Here is a 21,306-nt window from a genome sequence, read left to right as displayed (position 1 = left end):
GTGGTATTTGGAGGACAACTCACACCTAAGAACATTATATTTCCTTTTAATCTTCATCAAGCCCGGATCCTGGCTAGCGTGCTGGGACAGCCAGACAAGGCAATATATCAGATTCCAGACATGTGTTTTCTCTAAAAAGGGTATTGGTTAACTTTACAATGGCTACTACTAATGGCATCACAGATTCAACCTCTGATCAGTATCTTAAAAATATTAAAATTATCTCATGGAATGTAGGGGGATTAAATACCCCCATCAAACAACGAAAGATATTAGACCATCTTAGAGGAGAAAAAGTGCAGATGGTCTTTTTACAGGAGACACATTGGCGCAGACAAGATACAATATCAATGCGTGATAGATGGATAGGTTCCATAACTACCGCGTCTTATACAACAAAATCCAGGGGTGTAGCAATTTTGTTAAACAGTTCCTTAAACTGTAAGATTGGGAAAGTGTACAAAGATAAAATGGGTAGATATCTTATCATTGACCTAGAGATTTACAGGACAAATTATACACTGGTTAATGTATATGCTCCTAACTCTGAAAACCAAACCTTTTTTACAGAACTACTTCAGAGGCTGGACTCCTGGGGGGCATTGTAACTGATTTTCGGTGGCGACATGAATACCGTGTAATCAAAAAATTACGCCTTGACAAAGCTAACATAGCTAAAAGCGCGTCGGCGTTTCATTTCCTGATCTGTTATCTTTTTAAACTATTTAAAAAACTTGGGGTCAAACAAATTTTTGGAGGCCGGTGGAAATAATCTTTGCTCGGTTCAACCTTTTTCCTTCTCTGCAAACTATATTCCCAGGAGACCATGGAATTGTGGTTTTATAGGTTACGTTAGCCTCTCAAATCAGCTTAGGGCTCAGTTAACTACGAGACCACAGTCCCGGCTACTCTGCCTTCTCCATCTTTGTGGTGTCCCAGGGATTGAACAAACTAGGCAGTAGTTTTGGGACATCTCCACCTCCTCTTATTTCAATTTCTTCCTTTCTTCATGAATTTGAGCATTGATTTTGGTTTTTATCCTATTTAATGGCAGTCTAGTTAATTTATTAAACTGAACCTTATTGATTAGGAAGGATTATTAACTTATACAGCACAGCAAGCACTTTATATTCAATGAAATTAATAATCCCATTTTAGCAAATTAGTTATACAATTTAATTATATTTTTCCTAGTATCACAATCAATTTAGAAATCATTGATTAATCTAGGTATCATCCTATTAATTGGTTCTATAATACTGTGGCACTATAGAATTTTTGGCTTCTCGAGCCCCTCACAATTAACTTATTGCACTGCACTTTATAATTTATTGCACAGCACTTTATAAATTATAATGTGTTATATTCATGCACTTATCAGTGGGTTTTTTTTAGCGCTTACTATTTAATCGACGATTAATAAGTGTGTCAAAAATACTTTGTGACTGCCTTAGTTTAGATTGTTCAAGTGGGGGTTCTTTTCTATTCCTTTGGATATTGTGAAACTTACCTGTATCAAAACGAAAATTTTAGAAACTATCTTAAGCAAAATTGAGCGAATTATATTGATGACAATTTAACACATTGGCATAACAAAAATTTACTTTGGGCCACTGCCAAACCAGTACTACGAGGTCATATAATATCATATCTAATTAAGAGAAAAAGGGCATTTGACGAGAAATACCATTTGTTGCAATAGGAGTTTACTTGTTCATATAAACGTTTTAAGCTTACCAATTCCTCAACTGACAAAAAGAAATACATGGATACAAAGATACTTTTTAACACTTTATTAACGGAACAAATACAACACAAATTAAGTCACACAGCAAATAGATATTATTGCTGGGGGAATAGATCAGGAAAACTACTGGCAAACATAGTTAAAAGGTAACAATCAAACATCCAAAAACTCAAAACATCCACAGGATGGGCTACAGATACTAAAGGTATTACTAAAATTAAGCAAGCTCATTTTAAGAATCTTTACCAACAGTCACCAGATGCTCCAGAGAATGGCCTTAAATTTCTCCAGGATGCCAAATTGAATAAATTGACAGTTCAAGACCGAGAAATCCTAGATGCATCTATAACAGAAATGGAAGTTTCAATGACTATTAAATTTTTTTTTTAGAAAATGGTAAATCCCAAGGCCCAGACAAATTAGGAATAGAATTCTATAAATTATTACTCACAGAAACAACTCCGTTATTAACACCTTTGTAAAATGACATTTTAGATGGTGAACTATTATGGGACAGAGCAACAGAAGCTAGAATCATTTTATTGCATAAAGAAGACAAAGACCCCACAATACCATCCTCATACAGGCCTATATCTTTATTGAATCAAGACTTAAAAATCATGACAAAAATTATGGCTAACAGACTACAAAGAATTCTCCCCTCCATACTTACCTCTTACTCTCTAGATGGGTTTTCTACAAAACACAGATATCCTGTGCAAGAGATCAGGAAAGCCATAGCCACGATATACCACTGTAATCTAGAAAAAAGAAGACATGGTTTATTACTCAATCTAGAAGCCGATAAAGCATTCTATAGGGTCTCAACACTCGCACATAAGGCAACTTCTGAAATTCCAACATTTTGGGATACATATGCTTAATCTTTTCAGGGCCCTATATGACTCACCTCAAACCTTCCGGACGGTTAATGGTTAAAACTCAGAAAAATTTATAATTCAACAAGGAACCAGGCAGGGCTGCCCCCTCTCCCCTCTATTATTTACTATAGCGTTAGACCCTTTAATACAACACCTTCTTCTTAATAAAACCTTTCAAGGAATCCCTCTGGGACATTTAAAACAAAAAATAACAGTTTTTGCTGACAATATCTTGCTATTTATTCACCATCCCGAAACAGAATTACCCGCAATCTTAGATACCACCGATCTCTATAGTACATTTGCAGGCTTCAGAATCAATCTGGCTAAATCAGAAGCATTGGAACTGGGGGTTGGAAGGACAAGTAACAGAAATTACTTTCCATTCACCCTAGTAAAATCACATATAACATATTTGGGTATCAAACTACCAAAAAACATACAGAATTATATTCTCTGAACATTCATCATACTATCGATAATATACAATATGAATATAAAAAATGGGAAATGTTGAATCTAACTTTTCTAGGTAGAATCCACCTTATAAAAATGATTGTTTTTCCCAAACTATTATACCAACTGCAGATGTTACCTTATAGCATAAAACCCTCCGACCATAAAAGACACTCAAAATGTTTCGTACTTTTATATGGAAACAAAAAAGATCAAGAATAAGCCTGTTTAAGTTACAACAAACTATGGGTAAATTTCCCAAACAAACGCAAATACAATGAAGCATCGCTTTTACGATTCACTGGTGACTGGATATACACTAGAAATGTATATACCTCAATAGAACTTGATCAAATGCAAACAGGAGGTCTATCTCTCAACTTCCTGCTCCACTCTCAGCTAAAAGATATCCCTCAAGATATGCATGAACATCCTCTATTCAGAGATACCTGTACATATAAAACCTGGAGTACAGTAAGACACAGATTTAAACTCACAGCGGGTAACTCCATTTATCTCATCTTCGGAATACCCCCTCCACAATTGAAACGTACACACTCGGAGAGACTCTTAGCAGAAAGATTAACCGCTGCAACCAGAAAAACTATTCTACATCAATGGCTCTCCTCATCTACCCCCCCCCCCCTTTATCATTAGTCAAACAAAAACTTCATCATATCTTTCATATGGACTGGCTGGAATCTATGACAAATAAGGAACAGCATACAGAAAAAAATTTCTTAACCTGGATGAGTTACATAGTCCACCTTCCCACACATATTAGACATCTAACTATCTATTCATTTTGACACACTACCTGGTTTGAGACGGAATTATTATCCAACAACCTCACCATACGAGAAACAGATTTATATATACAAAACCTTTCTAGTTCACAGGAACAGAGTCATCGCTCACCCCCCAAGAACCGCCATATAAACCAAATGATACTTTCCAACTGCTAGTAATTTTCAAATTATGATGTATGGAAATATTATTGTTCAAATTTACCATATATTCGAGATATTTCTGCAGAATGGATGGTCGCCCTTTTGCCTTTTCTCAAGAAGAACGGAAGTGGAGTTTCAGTAAGTTTTTTTTTAATAAAGGCTTTACAATTTAAAAGTCGAATTTGTGTTGGTGTTTATTTTTCGATGTATACTAACAAATTTTTTTTTAAAATTTTTCGATGTTACTGGTCCTTTAACTGAATCAGCCTTTACAACATCACCTGGCATTGCATTCCACAACCTCACTGTCCTGACCATGAAGAACCCCCTATGTTGCTTCAAATGAAAGTTCTTTTCTTCTAGTCTAAAGGGGGGGGCTCTGGTACGGTGATCCTCTTTATGGGTTAAAAGGTCCCCTGCTATTTGTCTATAATGTCCTCTAATGTACTTGTAAAGTCTAATCATGTCCCCTCGCAAGCGCCTTTTTTCCAGAGAAAACAACCCCAACCTTGACAGTCTACCCTTATAATTTAAGTCTTCCATCCCTCTAACCAGTTTAGTTGCACTTAGTCTCTGCACTCTCTCCAGCTCATTTATATCCCTCTTAAGGACTGGAGTCCAAAACTGCACTGCATAATCCAGATGAGGCCTCACCAGGGACCTATAAAGAGGCATAATTATGTTTTCATCCCTTGAGTTAATACCCTTTTTAATGCAAGACAGAACTTTATCTGCTTTAGTAGCCACAGAATGACACTGCTCAAAATTAGACAACTTGTTATCCACAAAAACCCCAAGATCCTTCTCATTTAAGGAAACTCCCAACACACTGCCATTTAGTGTAAAATTGCATTTATATTATTTTTGCCAAAGTGCATAACCTGCATTTATCAACATTGAACCTCATTTTCCAGTTTGCTGCCCAGTTTTCCAACTTAAACAAATCACTGTGCAAAGTGGCAGCATCCTGCATGGAACCTATAGTTCTGCACAATTTAGTATCATCTGCAAAAATAAAAACAGTACTTTCAATGCCCACCTCCAGGTCATTAATAAACAAGTTGAAAAGCAAGGGACCTAGTACAGAGCCCTGCGGTACTCCACTAACAACACTGGTCCAATTAGAAAATGTTCCATTTACCACCACTCTTTGTAGTCTATCTTTTAGCCAGTTCTATATCCAGGTACAAATACTATGTTCCAGGCCAACATTCCTTAATTTAACCAGTAACCTTTTGTGTGGCACTGTATCAAATGCTTTAGCAAAGTCTAAGTAAATCACAACCACTGCCATCCCAGAATCGAGGTCTCTACTTACCTTCTCATAAAAAGAAATTAAGTTAGTCTGGCAAGATATATTACGCATAAAACCATCCTGGCATACACTCATAGTATTATGATTTGCTATAAAGTCCAGTATCTTATCCTTTAATAACCCTTGAAACAGCTTTCTTACCACTGACGTCAGACTAACTGGCCTATACTTTTGAGGCTGAGAACGGGATCCTTTTTTGAATAAAGGCACCAAATTAGCAATTTGCCAGTCTCTCTGCACTATGCCAGATCTAAATGAATCCTGAAAAATTAAGTAAAGAGGTTTGGCAATCACAGAGCTAAGCTCACTAACTACCCTGGGATGAATACCATCTGGCCCCGGACCTTTGTTTATCTTAACATGTTCTAGTCTCTTGTGAATTTCCTCATGTGTGAACCATGCATCATTAATTGTATTACTAGAATTGGGACTGTTAAGAAGGAAACCTTCACTTACTGGTTCCTCATTTGTGTAGACAGACGAAAAATATTAATTCAGAATCTGCGCTTTTAATTTGTTTTCATCAAACACCTGACCCCCCCTCTGAAACTAAAGGTACCACTCCTTCCTGCTTAATTTTTTGATTTGGCTGTCCCAGCTCACTTGAAAGCCTTAAAAGCACGTCTTTTCTTACCCACCTCAACACCAACACTTCTATTGAACCAATAAGGTTTTGCTTTGTAACGTTGTTTCTTGCTTACAAATGTGGAATATACTGACAAGTATATTTATTAAGCAGCATTTTAAAGACTTCCCATTTTTGTTCCGTGTTTAACCCTGTGAAAAGCATTTCCCACTTAATATGTTGCAGAGATGCCCTTATACTGTCAAAGTTTGCACGTCTGAAATTTAGTGTTTTAGTTACTCCATTATAGAATTGCTTCTGCAACAGAATCTCAAAGATGACCATGTTATGATCACTATTCCCTAAATGCCCCTCACCCACACAAATGTTAGAGATGAGTTCAGTATTGTTAGTTATTACAAGGTCCAAAAGAGAGTTATTCCTAGTAGGTTCTTGAACGAGCTGGAATTAAAAGTTGTCATTCAGCATATTTACAAACCTACTGTCACGGCCGGCACCCAATACCAGAACATGTGCTAAGTACCCTGGTCTCGGCTCGGCTTCACCAGTAGTGTGACCACCGCTGGGCTTCGGGAGGAGCCCTCAGCTTACTTGGGTGCCACCTGGACTTAACGAGGGGTACAAAGCAAGATGTTCTGGCTAGCAAAGGGGCACGGCTGTTAGCAGAGTCTTTTTGGGTCGAAGGTCATGGTACAAAGGATTAGGCAGAATTGTAGTCAGGCAGGCTGGGTCGAGGCAGGCGGATAGCAAGGATTGTCAAACAGGCAAAGGGTCAAAACCGGGTGATCAAACAAGGGGTTAAACAGAAGCGTTGTCAAAAGCAGGCAAAGGTCAGGATCGAGAAGTAAGAATAGTCAAAATAGCCAGGCAGGGGTCAAAACAGGTTGAAGTCACCCATAGCAACAACTTGACCCAGCTGTGAAGCCAGTCACTTATACTAGGTGGTTTATAGTATCCACCAATGATAATTCTTTTTGTAACCTTTTGCCTAGTAAAATCTCTACCCAGAGGGATTCTACACCCTCACCAGTGCCAGCTATTGTTATTTCTTTAGTGCATGGCTTTAATTCAGGCTTTACATACAAACACACTCCTCCACCCTTTTTAATCCCTCTGTCCCTCCTAAAAAGGGTGTAACCATTTAAATTCACAGTCCAGTCACATGTTTCATCCCACCAAGTCTCAGTGATACCAATTATATCATCATTTTTAGAGCATGCAATTAATTCTAGGTCACCCATTTTACCTGACAAACTCTGTGCATTTGCCAGCATACAGCGGAGGTTTCTACTTTTACTTTTGATATTTGCATTACTTAGTGGAGAATTATATGTTAAGTTAGTATTATTCTGTTTTCCTTGTAACAGAGGGACTTCCTTAGCTGGTAAACTGTATGCCCCCTCACTCCTCCCCCATGACCCCTTACTAACCCCACTGCCCATCTACCCTAGCTTCCCCATAATTCTTTATCTCACCCGTCCCCCCATGCCTAGTTTAAACACTCCTCCAACCTCTTAGCCATTCTTTCCCCTAGCACCGTGGACCCCCTTCGATTGAGGTGCAAACCGTCATGACTGTATAGGTTGTACCCCAAGGAAAAATCAGCCCAGTGCTCTAGGAACCCAAACCCTTCCTTCCTACACCAAGACTTGAGCCACGCATTTAGCTCCCTAAGCTCCCGCTGTCTTACTAAACTTGCACGTGGCACTGGCAAAATTTCAGAAAAGATGACATTGGAAGACCTTTCCCTGAGACTAGATCACTGAAATCACTCTTTAAGGCAGGGATCCCCAACCTTCTGAAGCAGTGAGCAACATTCAGAAGTAAAACGAGTTGGGGAGCAACACTAGCATGAAAAATGTTATTGGGCTGCCAAATAAGTGTTGTGATTGGCCATTTGGTAGCCCCTATGTGGATTGTCAATCTACATTGAGACTCTGTTTGGCAGTGAACCTGTTTTTTTTACAACAAAACTTGCCTCCAAGCCTGGAATTCAAAAATAAGCTCCTGCTTTCAGACCACTGGGAGCAACATCCAAGGGGTTGGAGAGCAACATGTTGCTCATAAGCTACTGGTTGGGGATCACTGCTTTAAGGTCTTCCATCTACAATTTATTTTGTAATTAGTACCGATATGCACTAAGACAGTCGGGTCATGCCCAGCCCCACCCAATAATTTGTCTATCCGATCAACCACATGCCGAACCCTGGCACCAGGTAGACAGCAAACTGTTTGGTTGTAGTGATCCAGATGACAGATTACCCTATCCACTTTCCTAATAATTGAGTCCCCTACAACCACAACCTGCTTAGGCCTGACTCTACTCTCCTCCCCACCACTACTAGAGAAACTGGTCTCCCGGCTGTTAGAGAGATCAGCCCCATCTAGAATTGCCAATCCAGAGTTCATACTCCCATCATCTTCACACAATCTGGCAAATTTGTTGCAATGTATAAGCTCTGGATCAGCCTCAATTTTCCTTTTGCCCACCTTAGATTTTCTAACTGTCGCCCAGCTAGCTGCCTCAACATCCTGTAGCTGTTCTGTTTCCCCCAAACTATCTGACCCCACTAAGTCCTGCTCATTGAGCAAGAGACTCCTTTCAAGATTGTCAATCGACCGCAGTGTTGCAATTGGATCTCTTGTTCCAAATCTGCATACACATGGCAGACTGTGCACTGAGTCAGACCTTCAATCTTGCTAGCACTCATTGTCCCAGTTACAGATCAAAACAGGAATAAAAAAATAAATAAAATAAAATTAGGGTTTAGAACAAAATTTTGACCTAGTTTGAACCTTCTTTAGTTTGAAACTCCGGTGTTTGTAACTCCACTTACAGATCCCCCACTAACTCCGGTGTTTGTAACTCCACTTACAGATCCCCCACTAACTCCGGTGTTTGTATCTCCACTTACAGACCCCCCACTTAAAGAGCAAACACTTTAGAGCAGCTAAACACTAGAGCAAGCTCCATTGGAGTACCAGGGGTTCTATTTATACAGTCTGTTCAGGTGCAACTAATCAAACCCCACCCCCTCAAACTGAGAGAAAACTAACTGCAAAGTAAAGCAGGTTGTGACAAACTTGCTGTAAGCACACTAGCACACCAAACTTTGCTGTTTAGCACCCAAGACAGAAAAAAACCTATAAAACTAAACCACAGTATTTACATATAAAACCCTACTATAAAATAGCAATTAATAGCAAATACTTATCCTTTTCTGTTGATTTGTTTGCTTTTAGTTGCTTTTTCCAGTCAGCAGCTTTGTTTCAAATGTTGCATTCCTCTGCCTTAGGAGATCGCATGCAGCAGAGTGATTTCCCCTGAAGATGTCCTAAAATGCATTCTGTACAGATGAGCCTTTCACAGCACTGACTGCCTCTAACATAGTCCTATTCTTTAGACAATCATACTGTACAGTCACATTTTGTGGATAAACAGATCATAAACAACTTACCTGTAAAAAAGAAAATGAGTGGAGACAGAGCCAATGTTACTGGTGTGCTGCTTCTTCTCAACTGACTAAACAGCAGCTCTTTGTGATGTTGGACACAATTATAGGATTTTAAAATATAAAAGAAAATATTGATGCAGGAATCCTAATAGAGAACTAGTTTCTAACAGAAAGACTTGCATAGAGAATCTCTGCATGTATCTTAATATTAATATTTTTATTTAACTTTTTTTCTGTAGCTGGTTCTTTCTTTTCTAAAACTGAATGTACATATTTATATATCTGTGGTTTAGTTATTTCCTTTTTTTCAATTTTGAAAAAGCTTATACAGAGAAGGTGCTGCTCTATATTATAAAAGAGGAAGGTTTTTGTTGAGCTCTGTATCAATGTGTGAAAGGTATCCAACCATGCTGCTGACAGTAATAATCTGCTGCATCTTCTGCTTCCATTCTGCTGATTGTAAGAGTGAAATCAGTTCCAGACCCACTGCCACTGATCCGCTCTGGGGTCCTTGTGTGTCGGGTGTTTGCGAAATAGATCAGCAGCTTTGGTGCCTGCCCTGATTTCTGTTGGAACCAGGCTAAATAGCTTTTAGAGTTATACACGAGACTGCTACTGGCTTTACATGTGATGGTGACAGTTTCTCCTGGTGACACAGAGACATAATCTGGAGACTGAGTCATCACAATCTGCCCATAGGAACCTGAGGATTAAGAAAATATATAATTATAGTAATTAAAATGATATCACTGTTCCTGTAATAGAAGTGTTAGTGCTGTTTCTATATAATTAATAGACAGAGGTTAATTCTCACCCTGAAGCCAGAGCATGAGTATAGGCAGCAAGCAGCTGTGGGACACCATACTGATCACTGCACACAGGCCTGATACAGATCACTGAGCCCCTGCCTGCACTCACTCATATTTATATCCCCACAAGCACACAGGGAATGTACATGTAGATTATATGCAAATCACAGAGTTTCTATTCCCCTGTTTCATTTTAATGTCCCTGCACTACACTCATTATTTACCCTCATTCATCAACATAAATTCAGTGCCACAAAATCAATGGGTTGATTCAGTTTCTTGCAAATGTTTTTTTTTTTTTTTTGATTGATTGATTGATTGATTAAGCTGCACATTAAAAAGGTTTTTGATATTTTTAAAATAAAGATATTAACCACACAGGATAGAAATCCACAAGTATTTTTTGGCCACACTCACAGTACCCCAGCTACTCCTTATTAAACACTGGAGCTCCACCTCCAGCAGGATTTTAAATCATAATGAGGGAATGCAATTAAAAGCTGTGAGCATTATTTAAAATATAGCATTTTACAATATTTTGCACTGCTCGCAATGTAAAATCAGTCACTGGCGAGTATTAAATTGCGTATTTTTGTTAAGCAAAGGTTTAGTGTTAACATTATATTACATTATATTATTTTGTCACAAAAATGGTTTTGCGATTACGAAATTTTATTACATCCACTGCGAATGTTCGCAAAATCTATTTGTGTGTAAACTATGCAATGAAGTCGTCGAGGTCTTTAATTAGTCAAAAAGGACACAAACATGGTCGCTAACGCTTGCAAGACTCTTTATGCAGGTTTTTTGCACTAGTGAAATATATTACATTCCCCCCAATATCTCCTGTGAAATACATGGGAGTTGACAGGTCTGATAAAATAAAAAATATTTTTTTTATATCAGTATAAAGAATATCTGTAGAGTGTTGATCCATTAATTAGTAGGAAGGTGGGTGTGTTTAAATCATTTCTATTCACCAGTATTTGCAATAGAAGAACCATCAAGACCATAATAAACATCAAGAAATAGAAACATAATTTCATTCAAAGAACCTTTAGATGAAGTTATTGGTCTACCTGGTGACCTCTCCAATTTTTTATGTATTTTTGGGAGAGTATAAATAACAGGAATTAATGAATTATCTGGTACCAATTGTCCTTGTGCTTCTGTTAGTGACCAGCCATGCTTATCATTTTACAGGAGTTTTTGTTTAATTTTTACAGTTTCATGGCTACAGCGACACCTAGTGGTGTTGGAGTGGAAACATTTAAAAACTGATGTTGAAAAGGACTTTAACACTATTGATAAACTTCATGTTGGATTTATGATGTCATTTGACTCTATTTGGTCACATTGTATTATGCTTGATAAAGGGACTGAAACGTTGAATTGTGATGTGTTTCACCATGAAAATTTAAAATTATAACTATTTACATAAGAGAGGCTACAGAAGTTTGGTAATTTGGTTCTGCCAAGAACCTTATGGACTGAGTGCAGGCATCTTGCGACTCTCTGAATATATATATATATATATATATATCAAATCCACAGTTGTAAGCAGCGCACACCGGAGTTTAAAAAATTTGTCTCTTTATTTATCAAAAGATTAAAACCATAGTCGCAAGGATCAACGTTTCGGTCAGGATCTAAGACCGTGCCTGGGTTTCTATATATATATCAACAGCCATGTGTTCTGAGCCTGCATCCTCCAAACCCCACAATTCCCTGCACACGTGATTTCAATAAGGAAAGGAACATCCCAGTGCAATGCATTGTGGGTTATGTAGTTCCTGCATGATGTCTGTAAGATGTGGAGAAGTTGTTACAATTTGTAACATCAGTGTTTAGTCCCTCCTTCCCTGCCAGGATTTCAAATGATGCAGAAAGAGAAGATCTATTAAACAGCTGGATTTCAGCATAGAAAATTGTATTTATTTATACTTTTTAAAGAAACAGGTAACTGTGATGGGTGTATTAGGGGTTTCTGTGCTATGTGGGCCTCTTTATTAAATGTTGGTTTGGAAGCCGGAGTTCCCCTTTAATGTCAAAGCCTATTCTGGCTGGGGTGAAAAATTGATAACATATTTGTTACTAACTTGTCTTGTTTTTTTACTTTATTCCTTAATGTTCATGTGGCTTTCCTAATAAAAATTTCAATGGCTATGAAACTTATGATCAAGTTTTCAAAATAAAAATAAAATACCAGCTGAATGTAAGTCTCTGAACCAGCAGTGCTGGATGTATAGGTGACACAGAGACATAAAGGAGTCATTTGCATGTTTCTACCCATAATTCCTTAAAAGGGGGTTGATGCATGTGAATACCTTGTATTGTAACTAATACACAGCTGATGGGTTTTGGGTTCCTTTTATCCCAGCTCCCCCTATGTTTATTCTCATAGGAACCCAATTCTAAAAAACAGTTCTCAGCTCTAATCAGACAATTGTGGTTAGACTAATAGAAGGCAAATTCTTTATTATTTGTTGTGGATTTATTTTTGGAGTAAATTATTTCTTTTGTGATTTCACCCATAATTTACTTTATTATGGTTTAGAAGTGACGAAGGTCACATTTCAGAATGAAATACACTTGCAGTGACACCTAGTGGTCACTGTATAATAAACACATACTTCTATCTCATTTAGCATTGTGTCAAGTCTCAGGGGCACATTTACTATTGGTCGAATATCGAGGGTTAATTAACCCCCGATATTCGAACCTCGAAGTAAAATCCTTCGACTTCGAATATCGAAGTCGAAGGATTTACCGTATTTCGTTCGATCGAATGACCGATCAAAGGAAATATCTTTCGAATCGAACGATTCTAAGGATTTTAATCCATCTATCGAACGATTTCCCTTCGATCAAAAAAAGCAAGGAAAGCATAGGCTAACATTGGTGCTTGGTAGGTTTTAGGTGGCGAAGTAGGTAGTCAAAGTTTTTTTTAAAGAGACAGTAATGGTCGAATAGTCGAGCGATTTTTAGTTCAAATCATTCGATTCAAAGTCGTAGTCGAAGGTCGAAGTAGCCAATTCAATGGTCGAAGTAGCCAAAAAAACTTCGAAATTCAAAGTATTTTTCATTCTAATCCTTCACTCGAGCTTAGTAAATGTGCCCCTATGTGTTAAATTTAAAGCAGGTACAGTTTGTTTTCACAATATTTGTGCATCTCTTCTTGGTTCCTGGGAAGGTGTAATTGAGAGCTATAATTTATATTCACTAACTTCGAGTGAAGGATTTGAAGTAAAAAAACTTTGAATTTCGAAGTTTTTTTTGGGCTACTTCGACCATAGAATGGGCTACTTCGTCCTTCGACTACGACTTCGAATCGAAGGATTCGTAGTAAAAATCGTTCGACTATTCGACCATTCGATAGTCGAAGTACTGTCTCTTTAAAAAAAACTTCAACCCCCTAGTTCGGCATCTAAAAGCTACCGAAGTCAATGTTAGCCTATGGGGAAGGTCCCCATAGGCTTGGCTAACTCTTTTTGATCGAAGGATATTACTTCGATCGTTGGATTAAAATCCTTCAAATCGTTCGATTCGAAGGATTTAATCGTTCGATCGAAGGAATAATCCTTTGATCGTTCGATCGTACTATCTGCGCTAAATCCTTCGACTTCGATATTCGAAGTCGAAAGATTTTAGTTCTTAGTCAAATATCGAGGGTTAATTAACCCTCGATATTCGACCCTTAGTGAATCAGCCCCTATGTGTCACCCTTGAAAAAAATTCTTGAAACAATGTATTGTGGCATCAGTATAACCTGTGAGAGGTGTGTGATTGTCATCCTATAACCACACAATAATGTTTCAGTAGCTGTCATGAGCTTATTTACCATGATAAAGTGCTAAACTGCACCAGTGCCATTGCTCATAGCAACTTACAATTCTATGCTATGGGCAATGACACTGATGCACTTTAGCAGCTATCATTAAAAAACCAGGCCCTGAATATAAAAGAAACAGAAGGAACTAATGGCTGAACTGGTTATACTGTGTTGCAAACAGACCTTGTATAGAGATATATTACAATATACACTGCACATTTTCTTATGTTTAATATTCAAAGAAAATATTTATGCCATTGTTTTTTCTAAAACTAAAATAATTTATAATTGTGGGATTTAGTGGTTTCCTTTCTAAACCATTTGTGGAGCCACTAGGGCCCCTTGCACAGAGAAGGTGATTCTCTATATCAGGTCACAGTCTCTGCTCCTAACACTATGGGGGGGGGGTCCCAGGTCTGTATGAGCACCTGCAGGTAAGTACCATAACCCTCTAATAACATGTACCCAGAAAATACTGCCAGCTGCTTATTTCCCCTTATATATTTGTCTTCATAAAAGAGGAAGGTTTTTGTTCAGCTCTGTATCACTGTGTGAGAGGGTCGCGCCAACCCTGCTGACAGTAATAATCTGCTGCATCTTCTGCTTCCATTCTGCTGATTGTAAGAGTGAAATCAGTTCCAGACCCACTGCCGCTGATCCGCTCTGGGGTCCCTGTGTGTCGGGCGCTTGCCCAATAGATCAGCGGCTTTGGTGCCTGCCCTGATTTCTGTTGGTACCAGTGGAGATAGTCGCTAACACTGCTACTGGCTTTACATGTGAGGGTGACAGTTTCTCCTGGTGACACAGAGACATAATCTGGAGACTGAGTCAGTACAATCTGCCCATAGGAACCTGAGGATATAAACAAATACAACCAGAAAATCTATTATTAATACATTTCTATGTAACATCACTATTATTATCTGTATATTTAATGTGCTCACCCTGAAGCCAGAGCATGAGTATAGGCAGCAAGCAGCTGTGGGACACCATACTGATCACTGCACACAGGCCTGATACAGATCACTGAGCCCCTGCCTGCACTCACTCATATTTATATCCCCACAAGCACACAGGGAATGTACATTATATGCAAAATAGAGATGTAATAAAAGCATCAATCAGACATTAGCTCTCATAATAATGGACAACAGTCCATACATGTAAAGTTATGCATATGGGATACAAAAAAATAGAACCATATTAACCCTAAATTGAATTAATTTAGGAAAATCCATAATGGAGAATAATTTGGAGTTGTTGGTGGATAATATGTGTAGGTGAAACAAGTAATTCCAGTCAGCAGCAAGAAAGACTAGCAAGTAATTGTCTTGTGTTCATGAGGGTATAGATCGATGGGATGAGTGGGTCATTGTCCCTTTTTTTGGTCTCTAGTTGTTAAAATTAATATTAATGAAATAGAGTGTTAGGAAACCAGTGGCCAAAATGTACTGACCACCAGGGAGCCACTTTTCTTAGTGTTTCAGTTGAGTCCAAAGAGGAAACTGACTGGGAAATGGGCAGGGCAGATACTTGCCAAACAGGAGAACTTTATTGAAGTACGGACATTGTTAACAAGAGAGGGCAGAAGTCAGGCACAAGTACACATGGGGTTAATAAACAGTTTGGCAGACTTACTGGCAATATAGGGCAAAAGTTCTAGATTCAGCACACAGTGGATTAATTAAGTGCAGACAAAGGTTTAAGGCTGGTAGAGTAGTACAGACTGGACCAGGAGCACCTGCTAGAGACAGAGAGACCAGCAGGAAAGTAGACCTTGACCTTGACTGACAAGCTTACAACTCAAGCCTCTATATAGGTAGTCTCTGCTGGGAGGTCTATGGGAATGATCTGTAATTATTGTGGTTTTGTTGCTTTAATTTTTGGAACAACAGTTTGCCATGTGAAGGAGGAATATTGGGCTTTGTACCTCCCCTAGGTCATTGAGAACCACAGAGGGAGAAGCTGGTTGGTTTGTCCCATGATCTGCTGCTCGAGATTAAGGCAGAGGGAAATGGAAAGAGCCACAGTGGGAAGGAGAGTCAGACTCCCTAGTACTTACCTACCAGCCTTCCTCTCTAATACAGAGCCCATTTTTACACATGAGATTTTCCCCTCAATCACATTAGTAAGTGACATGAATCTCAAGTGACTGCTGAGGTTTCAGCCCAACAAGCACTGCTGCCTTCTTTATGGGGAATATTGGTGAGTATGAGAGTGTCGCCCTCTCTCTGGTGCAGTCAGCAGTGAATATCTAAATAAAATGATAACTGGCCAATCAGAATAGGAATTTTCAATGTTTAACCAGTTACCTGCCGTATAGGGGACAGTGTGGGCCCATGCGGACAGTAGACAGATGCAGGTCTGGGTCAGCAGGGACCATGAGGGCCGGGGCTTACTGGGTTTTTACTTTGTGTCCCACCGGCCCAGTCCAACCCTGGATTCACAAACTGTAGGACTGGCCCCTGGGGAGGGTTGGTTTAGTGGCAGGGGCCTCAGCCTGAATGCCAGTTGGGGGTGAGATTTGGGGACAATACCTCTATGCTACAGTAGAGATTCCAATTTGAAATCTAAATTTAGGGTTAGATATTTTTGGAACTCTGTTTGCATGACTGTTCCACCAATATTTTCCTATATCTTAAGTTAAGCAGGACCTTAACAAAGTTTTAAAAGAAAAAGTCCAAAAGCCACTTCATCAGAAACTAGTGATGTGCGGGCCAGCCCGATACCCGTGGAACCTGTGGGTTTACCTGCAGGTTGGTTGAGTTTGGGCCAACCTCACACCCCCCCTTTGTGGGTGGTGGGTGCGTCCAGGTCATTCTCTTCCTCCTGCTCTCTGCCCACACCTTACACAGCTGGCTTCCAAATTCTGGCTTCCGGCTTTATAGTCATGCGCCTGCTTGCCCTGCCCCTTTTGTGATGTCATCGGCAGGAATGGTCAGCACGGGTCTATAAAGGGAAGCCGGAAGTTGGGCCCAGGTGGGCACGGGTAGAGGGAGGGCTGGTTAGGGTCAAGTGGTTTCTGGGAGGATGTAAATGATCAATATAACAAATTTGATATAATTTATGTTATGTATCACCCTTGAGAAAGTTCTTATGGGTTGAAACATTATATCTTAGAAGTATAACAATGAGGGAGAAGAGAGACTCTTACCCTATGGCTTGAGACAAATATATTATTTTTGTTTTTTGTTTATTCTGATCACCTTATTTACTAAAATAGGTGCTAAATTTCACAGGTGTGGTTGCTTATGTCAACTAATTAGTAACTTGTTTTTATTGGTCTACTAAGAATAAAAGAAAAAATCTTATTGGTTGCTACGGGCAAATACACTGGGACATTTGGCTCTGGTACTGAAATAGGAACTAAATTAAACCAATGCAATTGGCCACAACAACAAAATTAATTTAAATTGTCCAGCACCATTAGTTCACCACCAGAAAGTGAAAGCTGCATGATTGCTTTGGTCAGCTCCAAATATCATAGTAAATCATAGAGAATTCTCCTATTAATGGGAATGGGCTGCTCCTGCCATTATATCAAATAGGAGAGCTCGGTGATCAGAGAGGCTGCTGGAGGGAATTAATAGATTGTAAAGTTATGCTGTGTTGTTGGACACAATTAAAGGATTGTAAAATATAAAAGAAAATATTGATGCAGGAATCCTAATAGAGAACTAGTTTCTAGTTAATATTCACATTTTTATTCCACTCTTTATTCTGCAGCTGCTTCTTCATTTTCTAAAACAAAATATATTTATATATCTGTGGTTTAGTTATTTCCTTTTTTCCATTTTGTGAAGCTTACACAGAGAAGGTGCTGCTCTATATTATAAAAGAGGAAGGTTTTTGTTCAGCTCTGTATCACTGTGTGAGAGGGGCGCTCCTATACTGCAGACAGTAATAATCTGCTGCATCTTCTGCTTCCATTCTGCTGATTGTAAGAGTGAAATCAGTTCCAGACCCACTGCCACTGATCCGCTCTGGGGTCCCTGTGTGTCGGGTGTTTGCCAAATAGATCAGCAGCTTTGGTGCCTGCCCTGATTTCTGTTGGTACCAGGCTAACAAGCTTTTAGAGTTATACTCAACACTGCTACTGGCTTTACATGTGATGGTGACAGTTTCTCCTGGTGACACAGAGACATAATCTGGAGACTGAGTCAGTACAATCTGCCCATAGGAACCTGAGGATTAAGAAAAATATAGTAATTAAAATGATATAACTGTGCTGATTCTGTATAATTAATAGACAGGTTAATTCTCACCCTGAAGCCAGAGCATGAGTATAGGCAGCAAGCAGCTGTGGGACACCATACTGATCACTGCACACAGGCCTGATACAGATCACTGAGCCCCTGCCTGCACTCACTCATATTTATATCCCCACAAGCCCACAGGGAATGTATATTATATGCAAATCAGAGATTTAATAGCAGCAATGATTAGATATTAGCTCTGATAATACTGGGTAACAGTTCCTACATGTAAAGTTATGCATATGAGATACAAAAAAATAGAACCATATATACCCTAAATGGTATCAATTTAGGAACATCGATGAAGGAGAATATTCTGGCGTTGCTGGTGGATAATATATGTAGGTGAAGCAAGTAATTCCAATCAGTAGTAAGAAGGGCTAGCAAGTAATTCTCTTGTGTTCAAAGGGGTATAGATTGATGGGGTGAGTGGGTCATTCTCCCTTTTTTTGGTCTCAGTTGTTAATATTAATGAAATAGTGTTAGGAAACCTGTGGCTTAATATACTGACCACCAGGTGACCCTGAGCCTAGTTTTTGGAGTAGGGTACAAGGAAGAAGCTGACTGGAGAACAGACAGGGAAGATACTTAGCAAACAGAAGAACTTATTGAAGTATAGGCTTTGTTAACAAGGAGAGGTGGAAGCAGTGTCTTAACTATAGAGGAAGGGGGGTCCGGGGTACAGGGGGGGCCCTACTGTGGGGTCTGCTTCCTCTATAGCTAATAAAAAAACCTCCTCCCCAGCCTCTATCTTACCTGGGATGCAAATTGCATGGGAGTGGGTGGAGCCGGGTGGGGAATGGGCTGGGCAGAGGCGGGACATGGGCAGGTTTGGAAGTGGGTGGGAGTATGTGGATCAGAGTGCGCTGGGCCTTTCTGAACATTTTTTGCAGGGGGGCCCGGTGCACTCTAGTTATGCCACTGGGCGGAAGGTTGGCAGTTTTACTGGCAATGTAAGGCAAAGGACCTAGGTTCAGCCCACAGTGGATTAATTAATTGCAGACTCTTCTACCAAAGAGAAGAAGATGATGCCCATGAACTCTGATGTCCTGAATCTGCAACAAGGGGTGGGTAAAGAGTTAGTGGCATTTACCCAGGGTAACACATAAGCTGGGGGTGAGCAGGGAAGGGGGTCTATGTAGGGTAGGGGGTGGGGGATTTTTAATAAAAAGGGTTTGGTTCTCCTTTAAGGCTGGTAGAGTAGTACAGACTGGATCAGAAGCACATACTGGAGACAGAGAGACCAGCCGGAAAGTAGACCTTCCTTGACCTTGACTGATAAGCTTATAATTCAAGCCCCAGGCAGCCTCTGCTAGTAGGTCTATGGGAATGTGCTGGTATGGTGCTTTTATCTTAGGGACAACAGTTTGCCATGTGAAGTAGGAATATTAGGCTTTGTACCTTCCCTGGGTCATTGAGAGCCACAGAGGGAGGAGCTGTTTGGTTTGTTCCATGTTCTGCTGCTCAAGATTAAGGCAGAGGTAAATGGAAAGTGCCACAGTGGGAAGGTGAGTCAGACTCCCTAGTACTTACCTACCAGCCTTCCTCTCTAATACAGAGCACATTTCTAATAATAAGATTTCCCCTCAATCACATTAGTAAGTGACATGAATCTTAAGTGACTGCTGAGGTTTCAGCCCAACAAGCACTGCTGCCTTCTTTATGGGGAATATTGGTGAGTATGAGAGTGTCGCCCTCTCTCTGGTCCAGTCAGCAGTGAGTATCTAAATAAAATGATAACTGTCCAATCAGAATAGGAATTTTCAATGTTTTAAACAGTTACCTGCCATACACTGTACCATCTATACTGTCGATTGTCAAGGACCTGACTGTCATTTCCATAGATTTCACATTTTATTCTTTGAATTGTGCTGCACCATGTGCTTATTTATACACAGTGTGGCAATGTCAAATAATTGACTGCATTTAAGGGCAGGACTCCACTGACGATTCCGCCGCGCTGCACAAAAACGCAGGTGTCACGCCAGTAATTCTATTGTCGGATCATGTCGCATTGATGATGCGACGTGAGACGACTATCGGACACATTGTGCAGCGTCTTCTTCCGACAGTCGTGTTGCGTCGCATCAACGCTGCAACACGATTCGACAATAGAATTACTTACCTTATTTCCATTGCATCCGACGAGACGACTGCAGCACGTCGGATCACAGCGGAATCGTCCGTGGAGTCCTGCCCTAAAGGTGTGAGGCAGCAAACTGTGTAGCCACTTAAAATCATTTCCATTAATGAGCCTTCATTTGTAAGTTTCTTTGTAGTGAGTTCATATACAGCTGCTTTATGAAGGGTCAAAATGAAAAACACATGAATTCTATTATAAAGTAGCAGCAGGCACCGGATTATCAGCAATTAGTTCAAATCAGACAACTGGAGTAATATAATAAAAACAAAAGTTTTTTCTTTTACATGTTATTTTTAAAGTAAACATAAAACGCAAAGTGGATTTTCCCCTAAATTCCCCTTTTTGTGGTTCCAAATAGAATGATGTGGAAGTGTGGCTATTTATAATAGTGCACCAAATCACACATCATCAGACAGGAGGGTCCAGGTGCCACAGGGACCCCCCCAGGACCTGCCTCACTAAGCTGCAACCCCCCTATGGGCCCCCTGCACTGGTCCTCTGGTTGTGGCAATGATCAGGCCAAGGGGGAGATCAGGGGACAGCAAGGGCCCATACAGGCAGTAGACAGAAGCAGGTCTGGGTCAGCAGGGCCCATTGGCTTTTTACTTTTAATCCCACTGGCCCAGTCCAACCCTGGACTCACAAACTGTAGTTAGTATAGGTCACCTATGCCCCTGAGGAAGCCGTTTTCACAGCGAAACGCGTAGGGCAGCATAGGTGGACGGTGGGAGATCTAGCTCCCATCCGCTCCCTACGTAGACACTAGACAGGCAGAATTGGGCCCAAGGGAACGGAATTGGAGAGGGAGGGTTTAATGGCAATACCTTTACTAGATACTACCCTTTAATGGTGACTTTTCATTTGAAACAGCACTCT

The 21,306-nt window shown here is 39.8% G+C and overlaps 2 gene segments (V, D, J or C); both read right to left on the bottom strand.

Annotated features, from left to right (window-relative positions):
* Positions 1-9,635: 9,635 nt before the first annotated feature.
* LOC108696240 lies at positions 9,636-10,376 on the bottom strand. The segment is given in 2 exon segments: positions 9,636-10,093; positions 10,205-10,376. Coding segments are annotated over 2 exon segments (369 nt in total).
* A 4,199-nt stretch (positions 10,377-14,575) lies between these two features.
* On the bottom strand, positions 14,576-15,109 carry LOC108719337. The segment is given in 2 exon segments: positions 14,576-14,883; positions 14,976-15,109. Coding segments are annotated over 2 exon segments (357 nt in total).
* Between the last annotated feature and the right edge of the window lie 6,197 nt (positions 15,110-21,306).

The sequence above is a fragment of the Xenopus laevis genome, chromosome 1L (assembly GCF_017654675.1).
Source record: "Xenopus laevis strain J_2021 chromosome 1L, Xenopus_laevis_v10.1, whole genome shotgun sequence".
NCBI classification, from domain to species: Eukaryota; Metazoa; Chordata; class Amphibia; order Anura; family Pipidae; genus Xenopus; species Xenopus laevis.
This window is presented reverse-complemented; position numbering and strand designations above follow the sequence as displayed.